The following is a 26,819-nucleotide window of genomic DNA, read 5'->3' on the forward strand; positions in this document are numbered from 1 at the left end:
GAAACTTGTGTGTGCTTTGGGGATTTGCCATAGTGGGTTGCACTGCTGAGAGATTGGGTTGGGTATAAGTTCTGTAGGTACCCGCACCAGAAGGTTCCCAAGAGAAGAATGAATTTGTACTCTCATAATCCTTATATGGTATGGTCGCTGGATTGTTAGATATTTACGTTGAATGGTTTGGTGGTGATGCTCCCTGTAATTTTCTATAAAGTTCTCATTCTGTAAGTTTTATTACATCCGTTTGTTATTTTTGTTTTTGTTTCTAAAGGGAGGGGGAGCGGGAGCGGGAGAGAGAAGGTGATGTGGTAAAGTGCATTGTTCAGTGTTCCCTGTAGATTCTATGCACGTGTGGTTATTGTTGCTTGACTTGTCACGCGCTGCACAAACAAAGTGAGGATTCCAGACAGCAGTCAGTTAGCTGTTGGGATCTGCTCTTGCTGGATGTGTTGCATAGTGGGCATACATTTTGCACTGTTTATCTTACTTTGTTTGCTGGACCCTTCTTTGACATTTGTAGCATACATGCACTAAGGCAGGAGACAGTCACACAACACTAGGGCATGAAGCCTCTGTTGCAAACACTTGAGCAGAAAGCTACAAACAGACTCTGGGTTTGAATTAGGTTTTGGCCTGTTTCCTCCACACTGCTCCACACATCATCTCGCTTACTCATACTAACAGCAAATATTGCAGGGGGCAAAAAGGGTCATGTAGGAAGTTGGCTCTGTATGTGCTATTTCAAAGTAAGGAATAGCATGCACAGAGTCCAAGGGTTCCCCTTAGAGGTAAGATAGTGGCAAAAAGAGATAATACTAATGCTCTATTTTGTGGTAGTGTGGTCGAGCAGTAGGCTTATCAAAGGAGTAGTGTTAAACATTTGTTGTACATACACACAGGCAATAAATGAGGAACACACACTCAGAGACAAATCAAGCCAATAGGTTTTGTTATAGAAAAATATATTTTCTTAGTTTATTTTAAGAACCACAGGTTCAAATTCTACATGTAATATCTCATTTGAAAGGTATTGCAGGTAAGTACTTTAGGAACTTTGAATAATTACAGTAGCATATATACTTTTCACATAAAACCCAAATAGCTGTTTTAAAAGTGGACACAGTGCAATTTTCACAGTTCCTGGGGGAGGTAAAGTATTGTTATTTTTATCAGGTAAGTAAGTCACTTACAGGTCTCAGTTTTGGGTCCAAGGTAGCCCACCGTTGGGGGTTCAGAGCAACCCCAAAGTTACCACACCAGCAGCTCAGGGCCGGTCAGGTGCAGGGGTCAAAGAGGTGCCCAAAACACATAGGCTTCAATGGAGAGAAGGGGGTGCCCCGGTTCCAGTCTGCCAGCAGGTAAGTACCCGCGTCTTCGGAGGGCAGACCAGGGGGTACACCTTCAGCAGCGCGGGGGCGGCCGGGTGCAGTGTGCAAACAAGCGTCGGGTTCTCTGTAGATTTCAATGGGAGATCAAGGGATCTCTTCAGCGTTGCAGGCAGGCAAGGGGGGGGCTCCTCGGGGTAGCCACCACCTGGACAAGGGAGAGGGCCTCCTGGGGGTCACTCCTGCACAGGAGTTCCGTTCCTTTAGGTGCTGGGGGCTGCGGGTGCAGGGTCTTTTCCAGCCGTCGGGAAATGGAGTTCAGGCAGTCGCGATCAGGGGGAGCCTGGGGATTCCCTCTGCAGGCGTCGCTGTGCGGGCTCAGGGGGGACAACTTTGGTTACTCACGGTCTCGGAGTCGCCGGAGGGTCCTCCCTGAGGTGTTGGTTCTCCACCAGTCGAGTCGGGGTCCCCGGGTGCAGTGTTGCAAGTCTCACGCTTCTTGCGGGGAGTTGCAGGGGTCTTTAAATCTGCTCCTTGAAACAAAGTTGCAGTTCTTTTGGAGCAGTGCCGCTGTCCTCGGGAGTTTCGTGTCTTTCTTGAAGCAGGGCAGTCCTCAGAGGATTCAGAGGTCGCTGGTCCCTTGGAAAGCGTCGCTGGAGCAGGTTTCTTTGGAAGGCAGGAGACAGGCCGGTAAGTCTGGGGCCAAAGCAGTTGGTGTCTTCTGTTCTTCCTCTGCAGGGGTTTTTCAGCTCAGCAGTCTTCTTCTTCTTCTAGTTTCAGGAATCTAAAGTTTTAGGTTCAGGGAAGCCCTTAAATACTAAATTTAAGGGCGTGTTTAGGTCTGGGGGGTTAGTAGCCAATGGCTACTAGCCCTGAGGGTGGGTACACCCTCTTTGTGCCTCCTCCCAAGGGGAGGGGGGTCACATCCCTAATCCTATTGGGGAATCCTCCATCTGCAAGATGGAGGATTTCTAAAAGTTAGTCACTTCAGCTCAGGACACCTTAGGGGCTGTCCTGACTGGCCAGTGACTCCTCCTTGTTATTCTCATTATTTTCTCCGGCCTTGCCGCCAAAAGTGGGGGCCGTGGCCGGAGGGGGCGGGCAACTCCACTAGCTGGAGTGTCCTGCGGTGCTGGCACAAAGGGGTGAGCCTTTGAGGCTCACCGCCAGGTGTGACAGCTCCTGCCTGGGGGAGGTGTTAGCATCTCCACCCAGTGCAGGCTTTGTTACTGGCCTCAGAGTGACAAAGGCACTCTCCCCATGGGGCCAGCAACATGTCTCGGTTGTGGCAGGCTGCTGGAACCAGTCAGCCTACACAGATAGTCGGTTAAGGTTTCAGGGGGCACATCTAAGGTGCCCTCTGGGGTGTATTTTACAATAAAATGTACACTGGCATCAGTGTGCATTTATTGTGCTGAGAAGTTTGATACCAAACTTCCCAGTTTTCAGTGTAGCCATTATGGTGCTGTGGAGTTCGTGTTTGACAGACTCCCAGACCATATACTCTTATGGCTACCCTGCACTTACAATGTCTAAGGTTTGGCTTAGACACTGTAGGGGCACAGTGCTCATGCACTGGTGCCCTCACCTATGGTATAGTGCACCCTGCCTTAGGGCTGTAAGGTCTGCTAAAGGGGTGTCTTACCTATACTGCATAGGCAGTGAGAGGCTGGCATGGCACCCTGAGGGGAGTGCCGTGTCGACTTACTCATTTTGTTCTCACTAGCACACACAAGCTGGTAAGCAGTGTGTCTGTGCTGAGTGAGGGGTCTCCAGGGTGGCATAAGACATGCTGCAGCCCTTAGAGACCTTCCCTGGCATCAGGGCCCTTGGTACCAGAGGTACCAGTTACAAGGGACTTACCTGGATGCCAGGGTGTGCCAATTGTGGATACAAAAGTACAGGTTAGGGAAAGAACACTGGTGCTGGGGCCTGGTTAGCAGGCCTCAGCACACTTTCAATTCAAAACATAGCATCAGCAAAGGCAAAAAGTCAGGGGGTAACCATGCCAAGGAGGCATTTCCTTACACCCTGTAAGCCAATAAGTGTCTCCTGAACTATCTGCATGGTGTACCCCTATATTGGTCACTACATAGATAGGCAGCTTCCTACAATATGTATTAAAAAAAAAACTGTGACACATGACTACATGATTTTGTTTTAAAAGTTAAACCAGTAGATTGCTTCCATGTCAAGACCTACTTAGCAACATTTCGTTGGGATGAATTTCCTCTGCATGACTTTGGGAAGTTGTACCATCCTCACTTTGTCCTTTACTGGATAACCATGTGCAACTATTTTTCTGTGTGCCTGGCACTCCTGCATCCCAGCTGATGGACCCTGGTTTAAAGGTTATGAGACATCACTCTATATCTCCAGTTTCGAGCTGGCACACAGAGCACATCTCTAGTCAAGGATAAGCACCATTCTCTCTACCCTGACTAAGAGAGAAGGGCAGTGGATACAGCAGTTCTGGTAAGTAAGGGGCACAGACCTGTGTGCTTGTTTCCCATGTAGGGACAGCCTACCGACTCCCTCTGTAAAATTATGAGTGTCTGGATTGAAAATGGTGGGGTCGTGTGACTCCGTGTGCGCACCTCAAGATCGTAGTCTACTTGCTGTGATGCTGCCTAGGGTGCATCTTGGAGCCTGCGCAGTCTCCTGTCCCCCCCACTCCAAAAGAATTTGTTTTTTTTAGGGCGGGTGGGGTAGAAAACCCTTGAGCCCTTTCAATGTAACATTACCTTTCCAGATTGAGAGAATACCCCTCCAGTTTTAGGCTATATTTCAGTTAGTCAGTTCCACATATTAGAGCTGATGTTCTCAATGGGGAGGTCAGCCAAATTGATTGTTCAGACAAAGTATTGATAGTGCGCAAATTTAATTATTACTAGGTTATTTCCCTTTTTTAAAGTAATAACATTTAATTATTTAGAAGCCCTTTGTAAAATGCTGTGCCTTTCCTTATTTCTTTAAGGGCTATTGGGGCTGTTCAGTTGGCAAAGCACGGCAAGCTGCAAAGACAGAGATTGAAAAGCTCCAGGTAAAATGATGTTAATTCTGTATGTTTTTGAGCCATTACCCATTTAACCATTTTGTGGTATGTATAATGCACATATCTATAAAACCACCATTGTATTTAGTAATTTCCCTGAAAACTAAAGTTTAAGGCTGGTCTCTGTGAATCTGCGGGCTACAAACCGGTCCAATACAAATGGAGGAGTCGTATGCAAGGTTTCACTCACAAAACTCTGCCCCCCTCTTTATCTTGGGCTTGCAGGAGAACTTCCAAGATTGCTCCGATCTGCGGTTCGCCATGTGCTATTCAAACTATTAATAAATGTAAGAACCAGTATTGTGCTTTGCTCCTTATCTTAAAGAACTACAATGTTTTACATGGAAGTATAAGCAGTGTCTATTATATCCCTCCTAAACAAATAGTCAGAGAATGAAAAAGTCATACTATCTGCCTCTCCCTCTCTTTCTCTGTTATATATATATATATATATATATATATATATATATATATATATGTTCGATGGCATGTGTAGCTGCAGATACACATGCTTTGCACATCCCGCCATCTAGTGTTGGGCTCGGAGTGTTACAAGTTGTTTTCTTCGAAGAAGTCTTTCGAGTCACGAGATCGAGGGACTCCTCCCCTTTCGGCTCCATTGCGCATGGGCGTCGACTCCATCTTAGATTGTTTTTTTTCCGCCATCGGGTTCGGAAGTGTTCTTTTTCGCTCCGTGGTTAGGTTCGGAAAATTAGTTAGAATCTCGGAAAATTTGACGGTATTGTTTGCGTTCGGTATCGGGTTAGTTACTACAGATCGACACCGACTTTTGAAGAGCTCCGGTGGCCCTTCGGGGTTTTTTCGATCCCCCGTCGGGGCCTGGTCGGCCCGGCCACGTGTCTCTTCAAGGCTGATGGAACGGACCCCATTCCACTTCTGCCCAAAATGTCACAACCAGTATCCTTATACAGATCAGCACCTGGTCTGTAACTTGTGTTTGTCTCCAGAACACCAGGAAGATACTTGTGAAGCCTGTCGAGAGTTTAGGTCGTGGAAGACATTAAGAGACCGAAGAGTGAGAAGACTGCAAATGGCGTCGGCACCGACAGGACAAAGGCTTTTGGAGGAGGAAGAGGAAACCTTCTCCATCCAGGAGTCGGACTTGGACGAGCTCGATCCTGAAGAAACGCCTAAAACCGTGAGTAAGACGTCGAAACATAAAACTCAAGAGAAGACCACAAAAGCACAGGGGACGCCACCGCCAACAGGCCATGGCTTAACCCGTAAAATAGGTGACCGATCATCGGCACCTAAAAAGGGCACGCTTGTGTCTAAGTCATCCGATTCCGGTCGAGATACCAGCACACAGCAATCTCGAGCCCGAGACAGTGGCTCCGAGCAAGTTCGGCACCGAGACAGTGACACCGAAATGGGTCGGCACCGAGAAAGCACTACGCCGAAAATAAAGAAAGTGTCGTCGGAGCCGAAAAAGGCTACCGAAAAGGTTTCCATTCCGAAACATCCAGCCTCGGAACCGAAATCAGGTTCCTACACAGAGGAACAGGGATTGTCCTGCCAAATACAAGGACATAAGTTCGGACAAGAGCTGGAGTCAATGGAGCCAGACTACACTCAAAGGAGGCTCCACATTCAAAAGGACACAGGGAAGATAAGCACTCTTCCCCCAATTAAAATTAAAAGAAGACTTGCCTTTCAAGACAAGGACAAGCAGCCACAGGCGAAGGTGGCAAGACAGACAACTCTGCCACCATCTCTACCACCATCAATGCACACATCACCGGTAGTCACTCCACCACTGATGCAATCCCCAACACATACTGCGATGAGTCAGGACGATCCCGACGCATGGGACCTTTATGATGCGCCAGTATCAGATAACAGCCCAGACTGTTACCCAGCGAGACCGTCCCCACCTGAGGACAGTACATCCTACACGCAGGTGGTCTCTAGGGCAGCGGCTTTTCATAATGTCACCCTGCATGCAGAACCGATTGAGGATGACTTTTTGTTTAATACACTATCCTCCACTCATAGCCAATACCAGAGCTTACCTATGCTACCTGGAATGCTAAAACACTCAACAGGTGTTTCAGGAGCCTGTGAAGGGCAGGGCCATAACTCCAAGGGTGGAGAAAAAGTACAAGCCACCGCCTACAGACCCTGTGTATATCACGCAGCAATTAACACCAGACTCTGTGGTAGTAGGGGCAGCTCGCAAGAGAGCAAACTCTCACACCTCGGGAGACGCACCACCTCCAGACGAGGAGTCGCAAATTTGACGCTGCTGGGAAAAGGGTTGCAGCACAAGCAGCAAACCAATGGCGCATTGCCAACTCACAAGCGCTTCTGGCAAGATATGATAGGGCTCATTGGGACGAAATGCAGCATTTCATAGAACACTTACCCAAAGAGTTCCAAAAAAGGGCACAACAAGTGGTGGAGGAAGGGCAAAGTATCTCAAATAATAAGATACGGTCAGCAATGGATGCAGCAGATACAGCTGCAAGGACAGTAAATACTGCAGTAACAATAAGGAGACACACATGGTTGCGTACGTCAGGATTCAAGCCGGAAATACAACAAGCTGTGCTGAATATGCCTTTTAATGGACAGCAGTTGTTTGGGCGGGAGGTGGACACTGCTATAGAAAAACTTAAAAAAGACACTGATACGGCCAAAGCCATGGGCGCATTCTACTCCCCACAGAGCAGAGGCACATTTCGCAAAACACAGTTTAGAGGGGGGTTTCGAGGACAGGCTACAGAACCCACAACCTCACAAACAAGGCCCACTTATCAAAGTCAATATCAGCGGGGAAGTTTTCGGGGGCAATATAGAGGGGGACAATTCCAAAAGAATAGAGGGAAGTTCCAAAGCCCCAAACCTCCTCACAACAAGCAGTGACTTCCAAGTCACAAATCCCCAACACATAACACCTGGGGGGGGGGGGGGAGACTAAGCAATTTTTACAAACATTGGGAGGGGATAACAACAGACACTTGGGTACTGACATTTATCCAGCATGGTTATTGCATAGAATTTCTCAGATTCCCTCCAAACATTCCACCGAAAACACACAATATGTCAAACCAACACATGGATCTTCTAGGACTAGAAGTCCAGGCATTGCTACAAAAAGGAGCAATAGAATTAGTACCAATTCAACAGAAAGGAACAGGAGTTTACTCTCTGTGCTTTCTCATACCCAAAAAGGACAAAACACTGAGACCTATATTAGATCTCAGAACATTAAATACCTACATCAAATCAGACCATTTTCACATGGTGACATTACAAGACGTAATCCCACTGCTCAAACAACAAGACTACATGACAACACTAGACCTAAAGGATGCATATTTCCATATACCAATACATCCTTCACACAGAAAGTACCTAAGATTTGTATTCCAAGGGGTACATTACCAATTCAAGGTCTTGCCATTCGGAATAACAACTGCGCCAAGAGTTTTTACAAAATGCCTGGCAGTAGTAGCTGCGCATATCAGAAGGCAGCATATACATGTCTTCCCGTACCTGGACGATTGGTTAATCAAAACCAACACACTAAAACGGTGTGTACAACACACAAAGTACGTCATAGAAACCATACACAAACTAGGTTTCTCAATCAACTACACAAAGTCGCACCTTCAGCCGTGCCAAACACAGCAATACTTAGGGGCAACAATCGACACAGCAAAAGCGATTGCCACTCCAAGTCCACAAAGAGTAAATGCATTTCACAATATAATACATGTCATGTATCCAAACCAAAGAATACAAGTCAAAATAGTAATGAAACTTCTAGGCTTGATATCCTCATGCATAGCCATTGTCCCAAACGCAAGATTGTACATGCGGCCCTTACAACAGTGCCTAGCATCACAATGGTCACAGGCACAGGGTCAACTTCTAGATCTAGTGTTGATAGACCGCCAAACATACACCTCGCTTCAATGGTGGAACAATATAAATTTAAACCAAGGGTGGCCTTTTCAAGACCCAGTGCCTCAATACGTAATAACTACAGATGCCTCCATGATAGGGTGGGGAGCACACCTCAATCAACACAGCATTCAGGGGCAATGGGACTCTCGGCAAAGACAGTTTCACATAAATCACTTAGAACTATTGGCAGTATTTCTAGCGTTAAAAGCATTTCGACCAATAATAAGCCACAAACACATTCTTGTCAAAACAGACAACATGACAACAATTTATTACCTAAACAAACAGGGAGGAACACACTCAACACAGATGTGTCTCCTGACACAGAAAATATGGCATTGGGCGATACACAACCACATTCGCTGCATAGCACAGTTCATTCCAGGGATTCAGAATCAATTAGCAGACAATCTCTCGGGATCACCAACAGATCCACGAATGGGAAATTCACCCACAAGTACTACCCACTTACTTCCAAAATTGTGGAACACCACAAATAGACCTGTTTGCAACAAAAGAAAACGCAAAATGCCGAAACTTCGCATCTAGGTACCCACAAAATCAGTCTCTGGGCAATGCGTTATGGATGAGTTGGTCAGGGATATTTGCATACGCTTTTACCCCTCTCCCACTCCTTCCATATCTAGTAAACAAGTTGAGTCAAAACAAACTCATACTCATAGCACCAACTTGGGCAAGACAACCTTGGTACACAACACTACTAGACCTTTCAGTAGTGCCTCATGTCAAACTACCAAACAGACCAGATCTGTTAACTCAACACAATCAACAGATCAGACACCCCAATCCAGCATCGCTGAATCTAGCAATTTGGCTCCTGAAGTCTTAGAGTTCGGACACTTAGACCTTACACAGGAATGTATGGAAGTCATAAAACAGGCTAGAAAACCAACCACTAGACATTGCTATGCAAATAAGTGGAAAAGGTTGGTTTATTATTGCCATAATAACCAAATCCAACCCTTACACGCATCTGCTAAAGACATCGTAAGCTACTTGCTACATTTGCAAAAGTCAAAACTAGCTTTTTCATCCATTAAGATACATCTTTCAGCTTACTTGCAGATTACCCACTCAACTTCACTGTTTAGGGTACCAGTCATAAAAGCCTTTATGGAAGGCCTAAAAAGAATTATACCACCAAGAACACCACCAGTTCCTTCATGGAACCTCAACATTGTCTTAACACGACTCATGGGGCCACCTTTGAGCCCATGCACTCATGTGAAATGCAATATTTAACATGGAAAGTTGCATTTTTAATTGCCATCACATCTCTAAGAAGAGTCAGTGAAATCCAAGCATTTACCATACAAGAACCATTTATTCAAACACACAAGCATAAAGTAGTTCTACGGACAAATCCAAATTTTTTACCAAAAGTCATATCACCGTTCCACTTGAATCAAACAGTAGAACTACCAGTGTTCTTCCCACGGCCAGATTCTGTAGCTGAGAGAGCACTACATACATTGGACATCAAAAGAGCGTTAATGTACTACATTGACAGAACAAAACAAATTCGGAAAACAAAACAATTATTTGTTGCTTTCCAAAAACCTCATACGGGAAATCCAATTTCCAAACAAGGCATTGCTAGATAGTTAAATGCATTCAAACCTGCTATCTCAAAGCAAAAAGAGAACTGCCTATTACACCGAGGGCACACTCAACTAGAAAGAAAGGTGCTACCATGGCCTTTCTAGGAAACATTCCAATGACTGAAATATGTAAGACAGCCACATGGTCTACGCCTCATATGTTTACCAAGCACTACTGCGTGGATGTGTTAACAGCACAACAAGCCACAGTAGGCCAAGCAGTACTACGAACATTGTTTCAAACAACTTCAACTCCTACAGGCTGAACCACCGCTTTTGGGGAGATAACTGCTTACTAGTCTATGCAAAGCATGTGTATCTGCAGCTACACATGCCATTGAACGGAAAATGTCACTTACCCAGTGTACATCTGTTTGTGGCATGAGACGCTGCAGATTCACATGCGCCCACCCGCCTCCCCGGGCACCTGTAGCCATTTGCAGTTGATCTTGAACATGTGTAAATTTGTACATATATCACTTTAAACTACATTATGTACATACATGTTTACTCCATTGCAAGGGGACTATTACTATGATACACAACTCCTATCTCACCCTCTGCGGGGAAAACAATCTAAGATGGAGTCGACGCCCATGCGCATTGGAGCCGAAAGGGGAGGAGTCCCTCGATCTCGTGACTCGAAAGACTTCTTCGAAGAAAACAACTTGTAACACTCCGAGCCCAACACTAGATGGCGGGATGTGCAAAGCATGTGAATCTGCAGCGTCTCATGCCACGAACAGATGTACATTGGGTAAGTGACATTTTCCAAATATATATATATATATATATATATATATATATATATATATATATATATATATATATTGTGTTAGATGGCATGTGTAGCTGCAGATACACATGCTGTGCATACGTCTGCCATCTAGTGTTGGGCTCGGAGTGTTACAAGTTGTTTTTCTTCAAAGAAGTGTTTTTGAGTCACGGGATCGAGTGACTCCTCCTCTTCGGCTCCATTGCGCATGGGCATCAACTCCATGTTAGATTGTTTTCTTTCCACCATCGGGTTCGGACGTGTTTCCTTTCGCCCCGATAGTTTGAGTTGGAAAAGCTTGAAAACTCATTATTTCTCTTTGGTTTCGATCGCGTTCCACCTTCTATCGACACTTCGGTACAGTCGGATCAAACATCTTTACTCGCCCTTCGGGGCGCCAGCACCCAATTCTAGCCTCATGGACAGGACTCCATTCCAATTCGGTCCTCGGTGCCACGCTAAATTTCCTTACACAGACCAACATCTCGTCTGTAATCTATGCCTTTCCCCAGACCATCGGGAAGAAAATTGTTAGGTCTGCAGATCCTTCCGATCCAAGAAAAGGCTCTGAGACAGAAGAGCACAGAGACTCGAGATGGCATCAAAAAACAACGAACGTCTCGACGTCGAAGAGGAGGAGATCATGCAGACTCTGCTGTCTCCGTTCGAGGATCCGACTCCGAGCAGGAATCCGAGGAGGACAGACCAGTCACGGCAGAACAGCACGTGAGTACGCCTGCCCCTGTCCCATCCAAGCCGAAACATAAGGCCTTGGGGACGCCGCTGCCTGAAGGCCATGGCTCGACCTGAAAAAAGACCTTCGGTGACCAACCCACAAATTCGGCACCGAAAAAGGCCACTCCTCTGAAGCCATCTGACTCGAGTCGAGGCTCTGTCTCAGAGACGAGCAAACATCTCTCTTTTGAGGCGAAATCTCGAAAATCGTTTTCGGAGCCGAGGCCATCCTCAACCCCTACTTTTTCGATACCAAAAAAAACAGCTTTGGAGCCGAAAAAGCCTATTTATACTGATGAGCATGGACTTTCACAAGTACTTAAAGAAAGCCACAAAGCTACTGAGGGGGACTCACAAATAGAGGCAATGGATGAAAGGCAAGCTAGGATTCACATCCATAAAGAGACTGGCAGAATTTTAACCGCACCTCCTCCAAAACCAAAGAGAAAATGAGCCTTTCAAGAGGGATTGGACACTACACAGCCTCCAGCTAAAGTGCCAAGAACAAAGGAGAACCCTCCACCTCCTCAATTTTCTCCTCCTCAGTCTCCTCACTCTCCACACTTACAGATTTTTCCGCCTACCAGTCCTACACCTATGCAGTCACCATTACACTCATTTGATTCGCAGCAGGACAATGTGGATCCATGGGATCTTTATGATCCAGACAATAACCCAGATTGCTATCCCTCTAAGCCTTCACCACCACAGGATAGTACAGCCTACACTCAAGTCATAGCTAGGGCGGCATCGTATTACAATGTTGTAGGAAGTTGGCTCTGTATGCACTATTTCAAAGTAAGGAATAGTATGCAAGAGTAAGAGTCCAAGGGTTCCCCTTAGAGGTAAGATAGTGGCAAAAAGAGATAATACTAATGCTCTATTTTGTGGTAGTGTGGTCGAGCAGTAGGCTTATCAAAGGAGTAGTGTTAAGCATTTGTTGTACATACACACAGGCAATAAATGAGGAACACACACTCAGAGACAAATCCAGCCAATAGGTTTTGTTATAGAAAAATATATTTTCTTAGTTTATTTTAAGAACTACAGGTTCAAATTTTACATGTAATATCTCATTTGAAAGGTATGCAGGTAAGTACTTTAGGAACTTTGAATCATTTCATTAGCATGTATACTTTTCACATAAAACACAATAAGCTGTTTTAAAAGTGGACACAGTGCAATTTTCACAGTTCCTGGGGGAGGTAAAGTAATGTTAGTTTTAACAGGTAAGTAAGTCACTTACAGGTTTCAGTTTTTGGTCCAAGGTAGCCCACCGTTGGGGGTTCAGAGCAACCCCAAAGTTACCACACCAGCAGCTCAGGGCCGGTCAGGTGCAAAGGTCAAAGAGGTGCCCAAAACACATAGGCTATAATGGAGAGAAGGGGGGTGCCCCGGTTCCAGTCTGCCAGCAGGTAAGTACCCGCGTCTTCGGAGGGCAGACCAGGGGGATTTGTAGGGCACCGGGGGGGACACAAGTCCACACAGAAAGTACACCCTCAGCAGCGCGGGGGCGGCTGGGTGCAGTGTGCAAACAAGCGTCGGGTTTCCTTTAGTTTTCAATGGGAGACCAAGGGGTCTCTTCAGCGATGCAGGCAAGGGGGGGGCTCCTCGGGGTAGCCACCACCTGGGCAAGGGAGAGGGCCTCCTGGGGGTCACTCCTGCACAGAAGTTCCGTTTCTTTAGGGGCTGGGGGCTGCGGGTGCAGGGTCTTTTCCAGCCGTCGGGAAATGGAGTTCAGACAGTCGCGGTCAGGGGGAGCCTGGGGATTCCCTCTGCAGGCGTCGCTTTGGGGGCTCAGGGGGGACAACTTTGGTTACTCACAGTCGTAGAGTCGCCGGAGGGTCCTCCCTGAGTTGGTTGTTCTTCACCAGTCGAGTCGGGGTCGCCGGGTGCAGTGTTGCAAGCCTCACGCTTCTTGCGGGGAGTTGCAGGGGTCTTTAAATCTGCTCCTTGTAACAAAGTTGCAGTTCTCTTGGAGCAGTGCCGCTGTCCTCGGGAGTTTCTAGTCTTTCTTGAAGCTGGGCAGTCCTCAGAGGATTCAGAGGTCGCTGGTCCCTTGGAAAGCGTCGCTGGAGCAGGTTTCTTTGGAAGGCTGGAGACAGGCCGGTAAGTCTGGAGCCAAGGCAGTTGGTGTCTTCTGTTCTTCCTCTGCAGGGGTTTTTCAGCTCAGCAGTCCTTCTTCTTCCGGTAAGTTGCAGGAATCTAAATTCTTAGGTTCAGGGGAGCCCTTAAATACTAAATTTAAGGGCGTGTTTAGGTCTGGGGGGTTAGTAGCCAATGGCTACTAGCCCTGAGGGTGGGTACACCCTCTTTGTGCCTCCTCCCAAGGGGAGGGGGTCACATTCCTATCCCTATTGGGGGAATCCTCCTTCTACAAGATGGAGGATTTCAAAAAGTCAGAGTCACCTCAGCTCAGGACACCTTAGGGGCTGTCCTGACTGGCCAGTGACTCCTCCTTGTTATTCTCATTATTTCTCCTGGACTTGCCGCCAAAAGTGGGGGCTGTGTCCAGGGGGCGGGCATCTCCACTAGCTGGAGTGCCCTGGGGCATTGTAACACGAAGCTTGAGCCTTTGAAGCTCACTGCTAGGTGTTACAGTTCCTGCAGGGGGGAGGTGTGAAGCACCTCCACCCAGAGCAGGCTTTGTTTCTGTCCTCAGAGAGCACAAAGGCTCTCACCGCATGAGGTCAGACACTCGTCTCTCAGCAGCAGGCTGGCACAGACCAGTCAGTCCTGCACTGAACAATTGGGTAAAATACAGGGGGCATCTCTAAGATGCTCTCTGTGTGCATTTTTTAATAAATCCAACACTGGTATCAGTGTGGGTTTATTAATCTGAGAAGTTTGATACTAAACTTCCCAGTATTCAGTGTAGCCATTATGGAGCTGTGGAGTTCGTTTTTGACAGACTCCCAGACCATATACTCTTATGGCTACCCTGCACTTACAATGTCTAAAGTTTTGCTTAAACACTGTAGGGGCATAGTGCTCATGCACTGGTGCCCTCACCTATGGTGTAGTGCACCCTGCCTTAGGGCTGTAAGGCCTACTAGAGGGGTGACTTATCTATACTGCATAGGCAGTGTGAGGTTGGCATGGCACCCTGAGGGGAGTGCCATGTCGACTTACTCGTTTTGTTCTCATCAGCACACACAAGCTGGCAAGCAGTGTGTCTGTGCTGAGTGAGGGGTCCCCAGGGTGGCATAAGATATGCTGCAGCCCTTAGAGACCTTCCCTGGCATCAGGGCCCTTGGTACCAGGGGTACCAGTTACAAGGGACTTATCTGGATGCCAGGGTGTGCCAATTGTGGAATCAAAAGTATATTTTAGGTGAAAGAACACTGGTGCTGGGGCCTGATTAGCAGGGTCCCAGCACACTTCTCAGTCAAGTCAGCATCAGTATCAGGCAAAAAGTGGGGGGTAACTGCAACAGGGAGCCATTTCTTTACAAATGTCGCCATGCATACTGAGCCATTAGAGGATGATTTTCTATTTAATACACTCTCCTCTACGCATGCAACATATCAGTCGCTTCCTATCCTCCCGGCATGCTAAAACGTGCTGACCAGATATTCAAGGAGCCAGTAAAAGCCAGGATAATTACTCCTAGAGTGGAGAAAAAATATACGCCACCTCCTTCCGATCCTGTCTAGATTACCCAACAGTTACCTCCAGACTCGGTAGTTGTAAGTGCTGACAGGAAGAGCGCAAGTTCGCAGTTGTCAGGTGATGCACCCCCACCAGACAAAGAGAGTAGGAAGTTTGATTCTGCGGGGAAAAGGGTGGCATCTCAGGCAGGCAACCAGTGGAGAATAGCCAACTCTCAGGCATTGTTGGCTAGATATGACATGGCCCACTGGGATGAGATGAAAGACATCATACAACTTCTCCCCAAAGAACAGCAAAAAACGGCACAACAGATAGTAGAGGAAGGGCAAGCCATCACTAATAATCAGATCCTGTCAGCCCTAAACTCTGCAGATACAGCAGCCAGAACCATCAACCCTGCTGTAACCATAAGGAGACATGCATGGCCTAGGTCTTTAGGATTCAAGCCTGAAATCCAACAGGCAGTGCTCAATATGTCGTTCAGCCAAAAGCAATTTTTCGGCCCAGAGGTTGACACTGCAATAGAAAAGATGAAAAAGGATTCAGACACCGCAAAAGCCATGGGTGCACTGTATACCACACAATACAGGGGATACTTTCATAAACCCCAATATAGAGGTGGATTTAGAGCCCAAACTGCTGAGGCATCCGCCTCACAGCCAAAGTCTGCCTACCAACCTCAATACCGACAAGGTGTTTTCAAAAGCACTTACAGAGGCCAGTACCTCAGAGGCAGGGGAAAATATCAAACGTCAAAACAAGCCTCACAACAAACTAAGCAGTGACTTGTGCCATTCCTTCCCAATTCACACCTTACCTGTGGGGGGAAGACTGCAAAAGTTCCACAACAATTGGCTAGGCATTACCACAATCAGCTGGGTATTATCAATTATCCGCAATGGCTATTGCATAGAATTGACACAAACTCCACCAAATATTCCAGCAAAACCACACAAGCTGTCCACAGACCATATCACTCTGTTGCAAGAAGAAGTCAAATCTCCATTACAAGCAATAGAAGCTGTGCCACAAAATCAAATAGGGACGGGAGTTTACTCAATGTATTTCCTTATTCCCAAAAAGGACGGGACCTTAAGACCAATATTAGATCTCAGAACCCTCAGTCTTTACATCCTGTCAGAACACTTTCACATGGTGACACTACGGGATGTTATCCCACTACTTCAACAACACGATTTCATGGCAACATTAGACCTCAAAGATGCGTATTTCCACATACCCATCTATCCAGCGCACAGAAAACATCTCAGGTTTGTCATTCAAGGAAAGCATTATCAGTTCAAAGTGTTACCCTTCGGAATAACAACAGCTCCCAGGGTATTCACAAAATACCTGGCGGTAGTCGCAGCCTACCTAAGAAGACAACAAATTCATGTCTTTCCATATCTAGACGATTGGCTAATAAAATCAAACAGTCATACACAGTGTCAAAACCATGCCCATTAGTTAATACAAACCCTGCACACTCTAGAGTTCTCCATAAACTACCAAAAGTCACAACTACAACCTGCGCAAATTCAACAGTATTTAGAGGCGATACTAAATACTCAAAAAGCGCTTGCTAGCCCAAATCCACAAAGAATACAAGCATTTCACTTTATATTAGCACAAATACAGACAGGCCAACAGTACACTGTCAAATTCGTGATGAAAGTATTGGCCATGATGGCATCCTGTATTACGATTGTTTCACATGCAAGACTAAACATACAGCCCTTGCAACAGTGCCTTGCACAACAATAGTCACAGGCGCAGGGTCAACTTCAAGATCTAGTGTTGATATACCGCCAAACATACATGTCCCTTCAGTGGTGGAATTCCACAAACTTAAACAAAGGGCGGCCATTTCAAGACCCTGTGCCTCAGACCATGCTTACAACAGATGCATCAATGATTGGCTGGGGAGCTCACCTCAACAATCACAACATTCAAGGACAATGGGAGGCCGAACACAAACAGCTACACATAAGTCACTTAGAGTTGTTAGCTGTCTTCCTAGCACTCAAAGCTTTTCAGCCTCTTCTCACTCAGAAGAATATCCTTATCAAAACAGACAACATGACAACCATGTATTACCTAAACAAACAAGGAGGGACACATTCGTCCCAACTCTCACTCCTATCCCAAAAAATTTGGAAATGGGCAATCCACAACCAAATTCACCTGGTAGCACAATACATTCCAGGGATACACAACCAATTGCCAGATGTTCTCAGCAGAAATCAACAAACACACGAGTGGGAGATTCACCCTCAAGTACTTCAAAAATACTTTCAACATTGGGGAACACCAGACATAGATCTGTTTGCCACCAGCGAAAACGCAAAGTGCCAAATATTTGCATCCAGATACCCACATCCCTTATCCAAGTGCAATGCTCTATGGATCAATTGGTCAGGGATATTTGCTTACGCTTTTCCCCCTCTCCCACTCATTCCATTTCTAGTCAACAAACTGCATCAAAACACGCTCAATCTGATACTCATAGCACCAACGTGGACACGTCAACATTACACAATACTATTAGACCTGTCTGTAGTACCACACTCCAAACTCCCAAACAGACCTGATCTGTTGACACAAAACAAAGGGCAGATAAGGCATCCAAATCCCAACACACTCAATCTAGCGATTTGGCTCCTGAGGTCATAGAATGTGGGTATCTACAACTACCAACAGAATGTATGGAAGTAATTAAGCAAGCAAGAAAACCCACTACCGGACAGTGCTATGCCAACAAATGGAAAATATTTGTATATTACTGTCAATCTAAACAAATTGCTCCTCTTTCAGCATCAATACAAGATATTGTATGCTATTTGCTTCATTTGCAAAAATCAAATTTAGCTGCTTCTTCCATAAAAATACATCTCACTGTAATTTCCGCATATTTGCAAAATATACAGCACAGCTCATTATTTAGAGTTTCTGTTATCAAAGCCTTCATGGAAGGGTTAAAACGCATCATCCCCCCCCCTAGAACACCTCCAGTGCCTTCGTGGAATCTAAACATAGTGCTTACGCGACTTATGAGCCCACCATTTGAACCTATGAACTCATGTCAAATACAATTCTTGACATGGAAAGTCGCATTCCTAGTCGCAATTACATCATTGCGAAGAGTTAGTGAAATTCAAGCTTCCACAATTGAAGAACCGTTCATACAAGTACATAAACAAAGTGTTACTACAAACTAACCCTAAGTTTCTTCCTAAAGTAGTATCACCTTTTCATATCAATCAAACAGTGGAACTACCAGTCTTCTTCCCACAGCCAGATTATGTGGCAGAGAGAGCCCTGCATACATTAGATATTAAAAGAGCTCTAATGTATTACTTAGATAGAACAAAATCATTCAGGAAAACTAAACAGTTATTTGTGGCCTTTCAAAAACCTCATACTGGTAACCCCATTTCAAAACAAGGTTTAGCAAGATGGATAGTAAAATGCATCCAAACATGTTACCTTATAGCTAAAAGACAACTCTTAGTTGCACCTAAAGCACATTACACAAGGAAAAAAGGGGCTACAATGGCCTTCTTAGGAAATATACCAATGGCTGAATTATGTAAAGCATCTACTTGGTCAACACCACATACATTTACTAAACATTATTGTGTAGATGTTTTAGCAGCGCAGCAAGCCACAGTAGGTCAAGCTGTACTAAGAACATTCTTTTAACCCCTTTGCTGCCAGGCCTTTTCCCCCTCCTGTGGCAGGCTTTTTTTTGGCTATTTGGGGCAGTTTGCGCTTAGGCCCTCATAACTTTTTTCCACATAAGCTAGCCAAGCCAAATTTGCGTCCTTTTTTTCCAACATCCTAGGGATTCTAGAGGTACCCAGACTTTGTGGGTTCCCCTGAAGGAGGCCAAGAAATTAGCCAAAATACAGTGAAAATTTAGTTTTTTTCAAAAAAATGGGGAAAAGTGGCTGCAGAAGAAGGCTTGTGGTTTTTTCCCTGAAAATGGCATCACAAAGGGTTTGCGGTGCTAAAATCACCAGCTTCCCAGCTTTCAGGAACAGGCAGACTTGAATCAGAAAACCCAATTTTTCAACACAAATTTTGCATTTTACTGGGACATACCCCATTTTTACAATCTTTTGTGCTTTCAGCCTCCTTCCAGTCAGTGACAGTAATGGGCGTGAAACCAATGCTGGATCCCCGAAACCTAAACATTTCTGAAAAGTAGACAAAATTCTGAATTCAGCAAGGGGTCATTGTGTAGATCCTACAAGGGTTTCCTACAGAAAATAACAACTGAAAAAGAAAAATATTGAAATTGAGGTGAAAAAAACAGCAATTTTTCTCTACGTTTTACTCTGTAACTTTTTCCTGCAATGTCAGATTTTCGAAAGCAATATACCGTTACGTCTGCTGGACTCCTCTGGTTGCGGGGATATATAGGGCTTGTAGGTTCATCAAGAACCCTGGGTACCCAGAGCCAATAAATGAGCTGCACCCTGAAAACTTTGTATTTCCAAAATGGGCACAAGATAAGGTGTTGAGGAGCAGTGGTTATTTGCACATCTCTGAATTCCGGGGTGACCATACTAGCATGTGAATTACAGGGCATTTCTCAAATAGATGTCTTTTTTACACACTCTCTTATATTTGGAAGGAAAAAATGTAGAGAAAGACAAGAGGCAATAACACTTGTTTTGCTAATCTATGTTCCCCCCAAGTCTCCCGATAAAAATGATACCTCACTTGTGTGGGTAGGCCTAGCGCCCGCGACAGGAAATGCCCCAAAACGCAACGTGGACACATCACATTTTTTGGAAAGAAAACAGAGGTGTTTTTTGCAAAGTGCCTACCTGTAGATTTTGGACTCTAGCTCAGCCGGCACCTAGGGAAACCTACCAAACCTATGCATTTTTGAAAACTAGAGACCTAGGGGAATCCAAGATGGGGTGACTTGTGGGGCTCTGACCAGGTTTTGTTACCCAGAATCCTTTGCAAACCTCAAAATTTTGCTTAAAAAACAGATTTTCCTCTCATTTCGGTGACAGAAAGTTTTGGAATCTGAGAAGAGCCACAAATTTCCTTCCACCCAGCGTTCCCCTAAGTCTCTCGATAAAAATGGTACCTCACTTGTGTGGGTAGGCCCAAAACACAACGTGGACACAACACATTTTTTCACAGAAAACAGAGGTGTTTTTTGCAAAGTGCCTACCTGTGGATTTTGGCCTCTAGCTCAGCCGGCCCCAGGGGGGGGGGGGGGCAGAAATGGCCTAAATACAATTTTCCCCTCCAGGGGAGCGACCCTTGTCCAAGGGGTCGCTCCCCATCTGTAAAACCAAAAAAACATATCCCCATCTGTAAGAAAACATAAACAAAAAACACAAAAAAAAAATTGCCCTGGTGCCTAGAGGTTTCTGCCCCCCCTAGAAATGGCCTAAAAAAATTGCCCAAGGGGTCGCTCCCTTATGTCTATTTCACACAAAAAAAAACATCCCTGGTGTCTAGTGGGCGTTTCAAAAGCCGGATTGCAAGCAATCTGGCTTTTGAAACGCTTGGAGAGACTTCAAAGGGAAGGAAATACATTTCCTTCCCTTTGAAGCCTCTCCTTGCCTCCTCCACGTGATCGAAAGAGAAATGCAAAGCATTTCTCTTTCGATCGCACTCGAAGCTGTGCTTCAAGCAATAGGGGAGGCCCTGTGACAAATCAGCTCGCGCGCTGACGTCACAGGGGGGGTGGGGGGGTTGTATGTGGAAGGGGAAGGGCTTCCCCTTCCATCCCTGCCTTGTGGGGGTGGGTGGGGAGCACAGGGGGGGAGCGCTAGCGCTCCCCCCAGTTCCTGTGACTTGGACGAGGTGACCTCGTCCAAGGCACACAGGAACTGGTGCCGTGGACGAGGTCACTTCGTCCAAGGCACAGAACCGGTTAAACAACTTCAACTCCTACAGGCTAACCACCGCTTTTATGGGAGGAATAACTGCTTTCTAGTCTATGCACAGCATGTGTATCTGCAGCTACACATGCCATTGAACGGAAAATGTCACTTACACAGTGTACTTCTGTTCATGGCATGTTACGCTTCAGATTCACATGCACCCTTCCACCTCCACGGAAGCCTGTAGCACAGCATGTGAATCTGCAGCGGAACATGCCACGAACAGATGCACACTAGGTAATTGACATTTTTTATATATATATATATATATATATATATATATATATATATATATATATATATATATATATATATACATACATATATGTTCGGTGGCATGTGTAGCTGCAGATACACATGCTGTGCATTATCCTGCCATCTAGTGTTGGGCTCGGAGTGTTACAAGTTGTTTTTCTTTGAGGAAGTCTTTTCGAGTCACGAGACCGAGGGACTCCTCCCTTTCGGCTCCATTGTGCATGGGCGTCGACTCCATCTTAGATTGTTTTCATTCCGCCATCGGGTTCAGACGTGTTCCTCTTCGCTCCATATTTCGAATCGGGAAAGTTAGCTAAATATCAAAAGTTTGACAGTATTGTTCGCTCTCGGTACAGGTTTAGTGTTAGTGTAGCAACACCGATAGTAGAATCGCTCCGGCGGCCCTTCGGGGCTTCCGCTCTTCAGCGGGGCCTGGTCGGCACGACCGCATCCATCAACAAAACTAATGGACCGGACCCCCTTCCGCTTCTGTCCGAAGTGCCACTCGAAGTATCCCTATACAGACCAGCACTTGGTCTGTAATCTGTGTTTATCACCAGAACACAGGGAGGATACTTGTGAGGCCTGTCGGGCGTTTCGATCAAAAAAGACCCTACGTGATCGAAGAGCGAGAAGACTTCAAATGGCGTAGACACCGAGAGAACAACTCGATGTCGAAGGGTAGGAAAGAATTTCCATCCAGGGGACGGACTCTGACGAATCCGGAAGTGAACGACCCACGACGGTGCAGAAAACAGTGAGTAAAACTGCCCCATCCAAAACTCACACAGAGATCGTAAAGGCCAAGGGGATGCCACCGCCAGCACACCATAGCTTAACCCATCGAAAAGAAGGTGACCAAACACCGGCACGGAAAAAGGCCAAAGAATTGCCGAAGACTTCCGACTCCGGTCGAGATTCAGGCACCGAATGATCTCGACACCGAGAGTTCGACTCACCCAAGGTGAGAAAAGTAATGTCGGAACCGAAAAAGACTTTATCGGAAACATTGGTACCGAAAAAAGCGGCTTCAGAGCTGAAAAGAAGCTCTTACACAGAAGAGCAAGGACTTTCCAGCCAAATGCATGAAAAACACAGATTTGAGCAGGAAATAAGTATGGGGGAACCAGACCATACACAAAGGAAATTGCATATCCAGAAAGACTGGAAAAATACAAACTCTTCCTCCAATCAAAACCAAAAGAAAGCTGGCATTTCAGGAGTCAGAAATGCAGCCGAAGGCGAAAGTGGCCAGAGATAAAACCCCACCACCAAGGTTTTCGCCTCAACCTTCCCCACTACACTCACCACAGCTGTCCCCGGTAACAACACCTCCAATGCAGTCACCTACGCATACAGGGATGACACAGGATGATCCGGATGCATAGGACTTATGTGATGCTCCAGTATCAGACAACAGCCCAGATTGTTACCCAACAAGGCCGTCGCCTCCAGAGGACAGTACTGCATATACGCAGGTACTATCAAGGGCAGCTACGTTCCACAATGTAGCAATGCATTCAGAGCCAATAGAGGATGATTTCCTGTTCAACACCTTGGTAACCACCCACACTTCCTACCAGAGTCTGCCAATGCTCCCGGGCATGCTCAAGCACGCAAATTAGGTATTCCAAGAACCAGTTAAAGGAAGGGCTACCACGCCTAGGGTGGAGAAAAAATACAAGCCTCACCCAACGGACCCTGTGCTTATAACACAGCAACTTACACCAGACTCTGTGGTTGTAGGAGCAGCAAGGAAGAGGGCAAACTCTCAATCGTCAGGAGACGCTCCACCGCCTGACAAAGAGAGTAGGAAGTTTGATGCAGCGGGCAAACGAGTGGCAGCACAGGCAGCCAATCAATGGCGGATCGCAAACTCACAAGCCCTACTGGCTCGCTACGACAGGGCACACTGGGACGAGATGCAACACATTATACAGCGCTTGCCCAAAGAACACCAGAAACGTGCCCAACAGGTTGTGGAAGAAGGACAAGCAATCTCCAACAACCAAATAAGGTCCGCATTAGACTCGGCAGACACAGCAGCATGAACAGTCAACACTGCGGTAACCATTTGCAGGCATGCATGGTTACGAAGCTCGGGATTCAAGCCAGAAATCCAACAAGCTGTGTTAAACATGGCTTTTAACCAGGAACAATTGTTTGGGCCGGAAGTGAACACAGCAATTGGAAAAAAAAAAAAAAAAAGAAGGACACGGCCAAAGCCATGGGTGCGCTCTACTCCCCACAGAGCAGAGGCACATTTAGAAAGCCACAATTTAGAGAGGGGTTTTGAATGCAAACACCAGAGCCTTCCACCTCGCAAACCAGACCCACCTATCAGGGACAATACCAGAGAGGAGGGTTTTGTGGCTCATATAGGGGTGGATAATTCCCAAGAGGAAGGGGAAAATTCCAAACACCTAAAACAAGTCAAACCAAACAGTGACTTCAATGTCACAAAACCCCAACACTTAACACCAGTGGGGGGGAGACTTACTGCATACTACCAAAACTGGACACACATAACTACGGACGCATGAGTCCTAGCCATTATCCAACATGGTTATTGCATAGAATTCATAAATTTCCCGCCAGATGTGCCCCCAAGGGCACACAATATGTCCAAACAACACTTAGACCTATTACAACTAGAGGTCCAAGCATTGTTACAAAAACAAGCAAATGAGTTAGTACCCAACCATCAGAAAGGAACAGGTGTCTACTCACTATATTTCCTAATCCCAAAGAAGGACAAAACGTTAAGACCTATATTAGACCTCAGAACACTGAATCTCTTCATCAAGTCGGATCACTTCCACATGGTAACACTTCAAGATGTGGTTGGTTCCCTTATTAAAAAAAGAGGACTACATGTCAACGTTAGATCTCAAGGATGTCTACTTTCACATACCCATACATCCTTCTCACAGAAAATACTTAAGGTTTGTAATACACGGCGTGCACTATCAATTCAAAGTGTTACCGTTCGGGATAACAACAGCCCCAAGGGTATTCACAAAATGCCTTGTAGTAGTAGCCGCTCACATAAGGAGACAGCACATGCACGTATTCCCATACTTAGACGACTGGCTAATAAAAACCAGCACTCAACAACAGTGTCTTCTTCACACGCAATACGTTATAGAAACTCTACACAAACTAGGATTTTCTATAAATTACCAGAAATCACATCTGCAGCCATCCCAAATACAACAATACTTGGGAGCAACACTCAACACACAAAAAGTGATTGCCACTCCAAGTCCACAAAGGGTCCAAGCGTTCCAAAATATAACATCAAACATACAGCCAAACCAACACTACCAAGTAAGGTTTGTAATGAAAGTTCTAGGCATGATGTCTTCATGCATAGCCATTGTCCCAAACGCGAGATTACACATGCAGCCCTTACAACAGTGCCTAGCAAAACAATGGACACAAGCACAGGGTCAACTCCAAGATCTAGTGTTGGTAGACCGCCAGACACACTTCTCGCTTCAATGGTGGAACCCAATAAATTTAAACCAAGGGCGGCCATTCCAGGACCCAGTGCCTCAAGACGTGATCACAACAGATGCTTCCATGATGGGGTGGGAGCACACCTCAACCAGCACAGCATACAGGGACAATGGGACAATCAACAAAAGCAACTACACATAAATCATTTAGAACTGTTGGCAGTGTTTTCTAGCATTAAAAGCATTTCAACCACTGATATCCTACAAACACATTCTTGTCAAAACCGACAACATGACAACAATGTATTATCTCAACAAACAAGGAGGGACACACTTGTCACAACTGTGTCTCTTAGCACAAAAAAATTGGCATTGGGCAATTCACAATCATATTCGCCTAATAGCAAATTACATTCCAGGCATTCAGAACCAGTTGGCCGACAATCTCAGTCGAGATCACCAACAAACACACGAATAGGAAATTCATCCCCAGATCCTACAAGATTACTTCCTACGCTGGGGAACACCACAAATAGACATATTCGCAACAAAAGAAAACGCAAAATGCCAAAACTTCGCGTACAGGTACCCACACCCTCAATCCAAGGGCAATGCGTTATGGATCAGTTGGTCAGGGATATTTGCTTACGCTTTTCCCCCTCTCCCACTCATTCCTTATCTGGTAAACAAACTAAGTCAAAACAAACTCAAACTAATACTTACAGCACCAACCTGGGCTCGCCAACCGTGGTACACAACACTGCTGGACTTATCAGTAGTACCTCACATCAAATTACCAAACAGGCCAGATCTGTTAACGCAACACAAACAACAGATCAGACACCCGAATCCAGCATCGCTCAATCTAGCAATCTGGCTCCTGAAGTCTTAGAATTTGGACATTTAGACCTTACACAAGAATGTATGGAGGTCATTAAACAAGCTAGAAAACCCACTACATGACATTGTTACGCAAACAAATGGAAAAGATTTGTTTACTACTGCCACACTAATCAAATTAAACCAATACATGCTTCCGCAAAGGACATTGTAGGCTACTTATTACACTTACAAAAGTCTAAGTTAGCATTCTCTTCAATTAAAATACATCTCACAGCAATATCTGCCTATCTGCAGATTACACATTCAACATCGCTTTTTAGAATCCCAGTCATCAAGGCATTTATGGAGGGACTAAAAAGAATCATACCCCCAGGAACACCACCAGTACCTTCGTGGAACCTTAATATTGTATTAACACGACTCATGGGACCACCATTCGAACCCATGCACTCTTGTGAAATGCAATACTTAATTTGGAAAGTAGCCTTTCTAATAGCTATCGCATCACTTAGAAGAGTAAGTGAGATACAAGCATTTACCATACAAGAACCCTTTATACAAATACATAAACATAAAGTGGTTCTCCGTACAAATCCCAAATTCCTACCAAAGGTCATATCGCCATTCCACCTAAACCAAACAGTGGAACTCCCAGTCTTCTTTCCACAACCAGACTCAGTAGCCGAAAGAGCCTTACATACATTAGACATAAAAAGAGCACTAATGTATTACATTGACAGAACAAAACAATTTCGTAAAACAAAACAATTGTTTGTAGCCTTCCAGAAACCTCATGCAGGTAATCCTATATCCAAACAAGGCATTGCCAGATGGATAGTTAAATGTATTCAAACTTGCTATATTAAAGCTATAAAAGCTATAGAGCTATAAAAAGAGATCTACCTATCACACCAAGAGCACATTCCACTAGGAAAAAAGGCGCCACAATGGCTTTTCTGGGGAATATACCTATGACTGAAATTTGTAAGGCAGCCACCTGGTCTACGCCTCATACATTCACGAAGCATTACTGTGTAGATGTGTTAACAACACAACAAGCCACAGTAGGACAGGCTGTATTGAGAACATTATTTCAAACAACTTCAACTCCTACAGGCTAAGCCACCGCTTTTTGGGGAGATTACTGCTTATTAGTCTATGCACAGCATGTGTATCTGCAGCTACACATGCCACCGAACGGAAAATGTCACTTACCCAGTGTACATCTGTTCGTGGCATGAGACGCTGCAGATTCACATGCGCCCTCCCACCTCCCCGGGAGCCTGTAGCC

The 26,819-nt window shown here is 45.5% G+C and overlaps 1 protein-coding gene across 1 annotated transcript in view; it reads left to right on the forward strand.

Moving 5' to 3' along the window:
- Positions 1–26,819, forward strand: part of PSMA3 (proteasome 20S subunit alpha 3) — a 178,253-nt gene that overhangs the window by 75,863 nt on the left and 75,571 nt on the right. Inside the window, exon 7 of the mRNA XM_069207452.1 lies at positions 4,300–4,365. Within this exon, the coding sequence (XP_069063553.1) occupies positions 4,300–4,365 (66 nt within the window). The remainder of the gene's footprint in view (positions 1–4,299; positions 4,366–26,819) is intronic.

The sequence above is a fragment of the Pleurodeles waltl genome, chromosome 9, assembly GCF_031143425.1.
Source record: "Pleurodeles waltl isolate 20211129_DDA chromosome 9, aPleWal1.hap1.20221129, whole genome shotgun sequence".
NCBI classification, from domain to species: Eukaryota; Metazoa; Chordata; class Amphibia; order Caudata; family Salamandridae; genus Pleurodeles; species Pleurodeles waltl.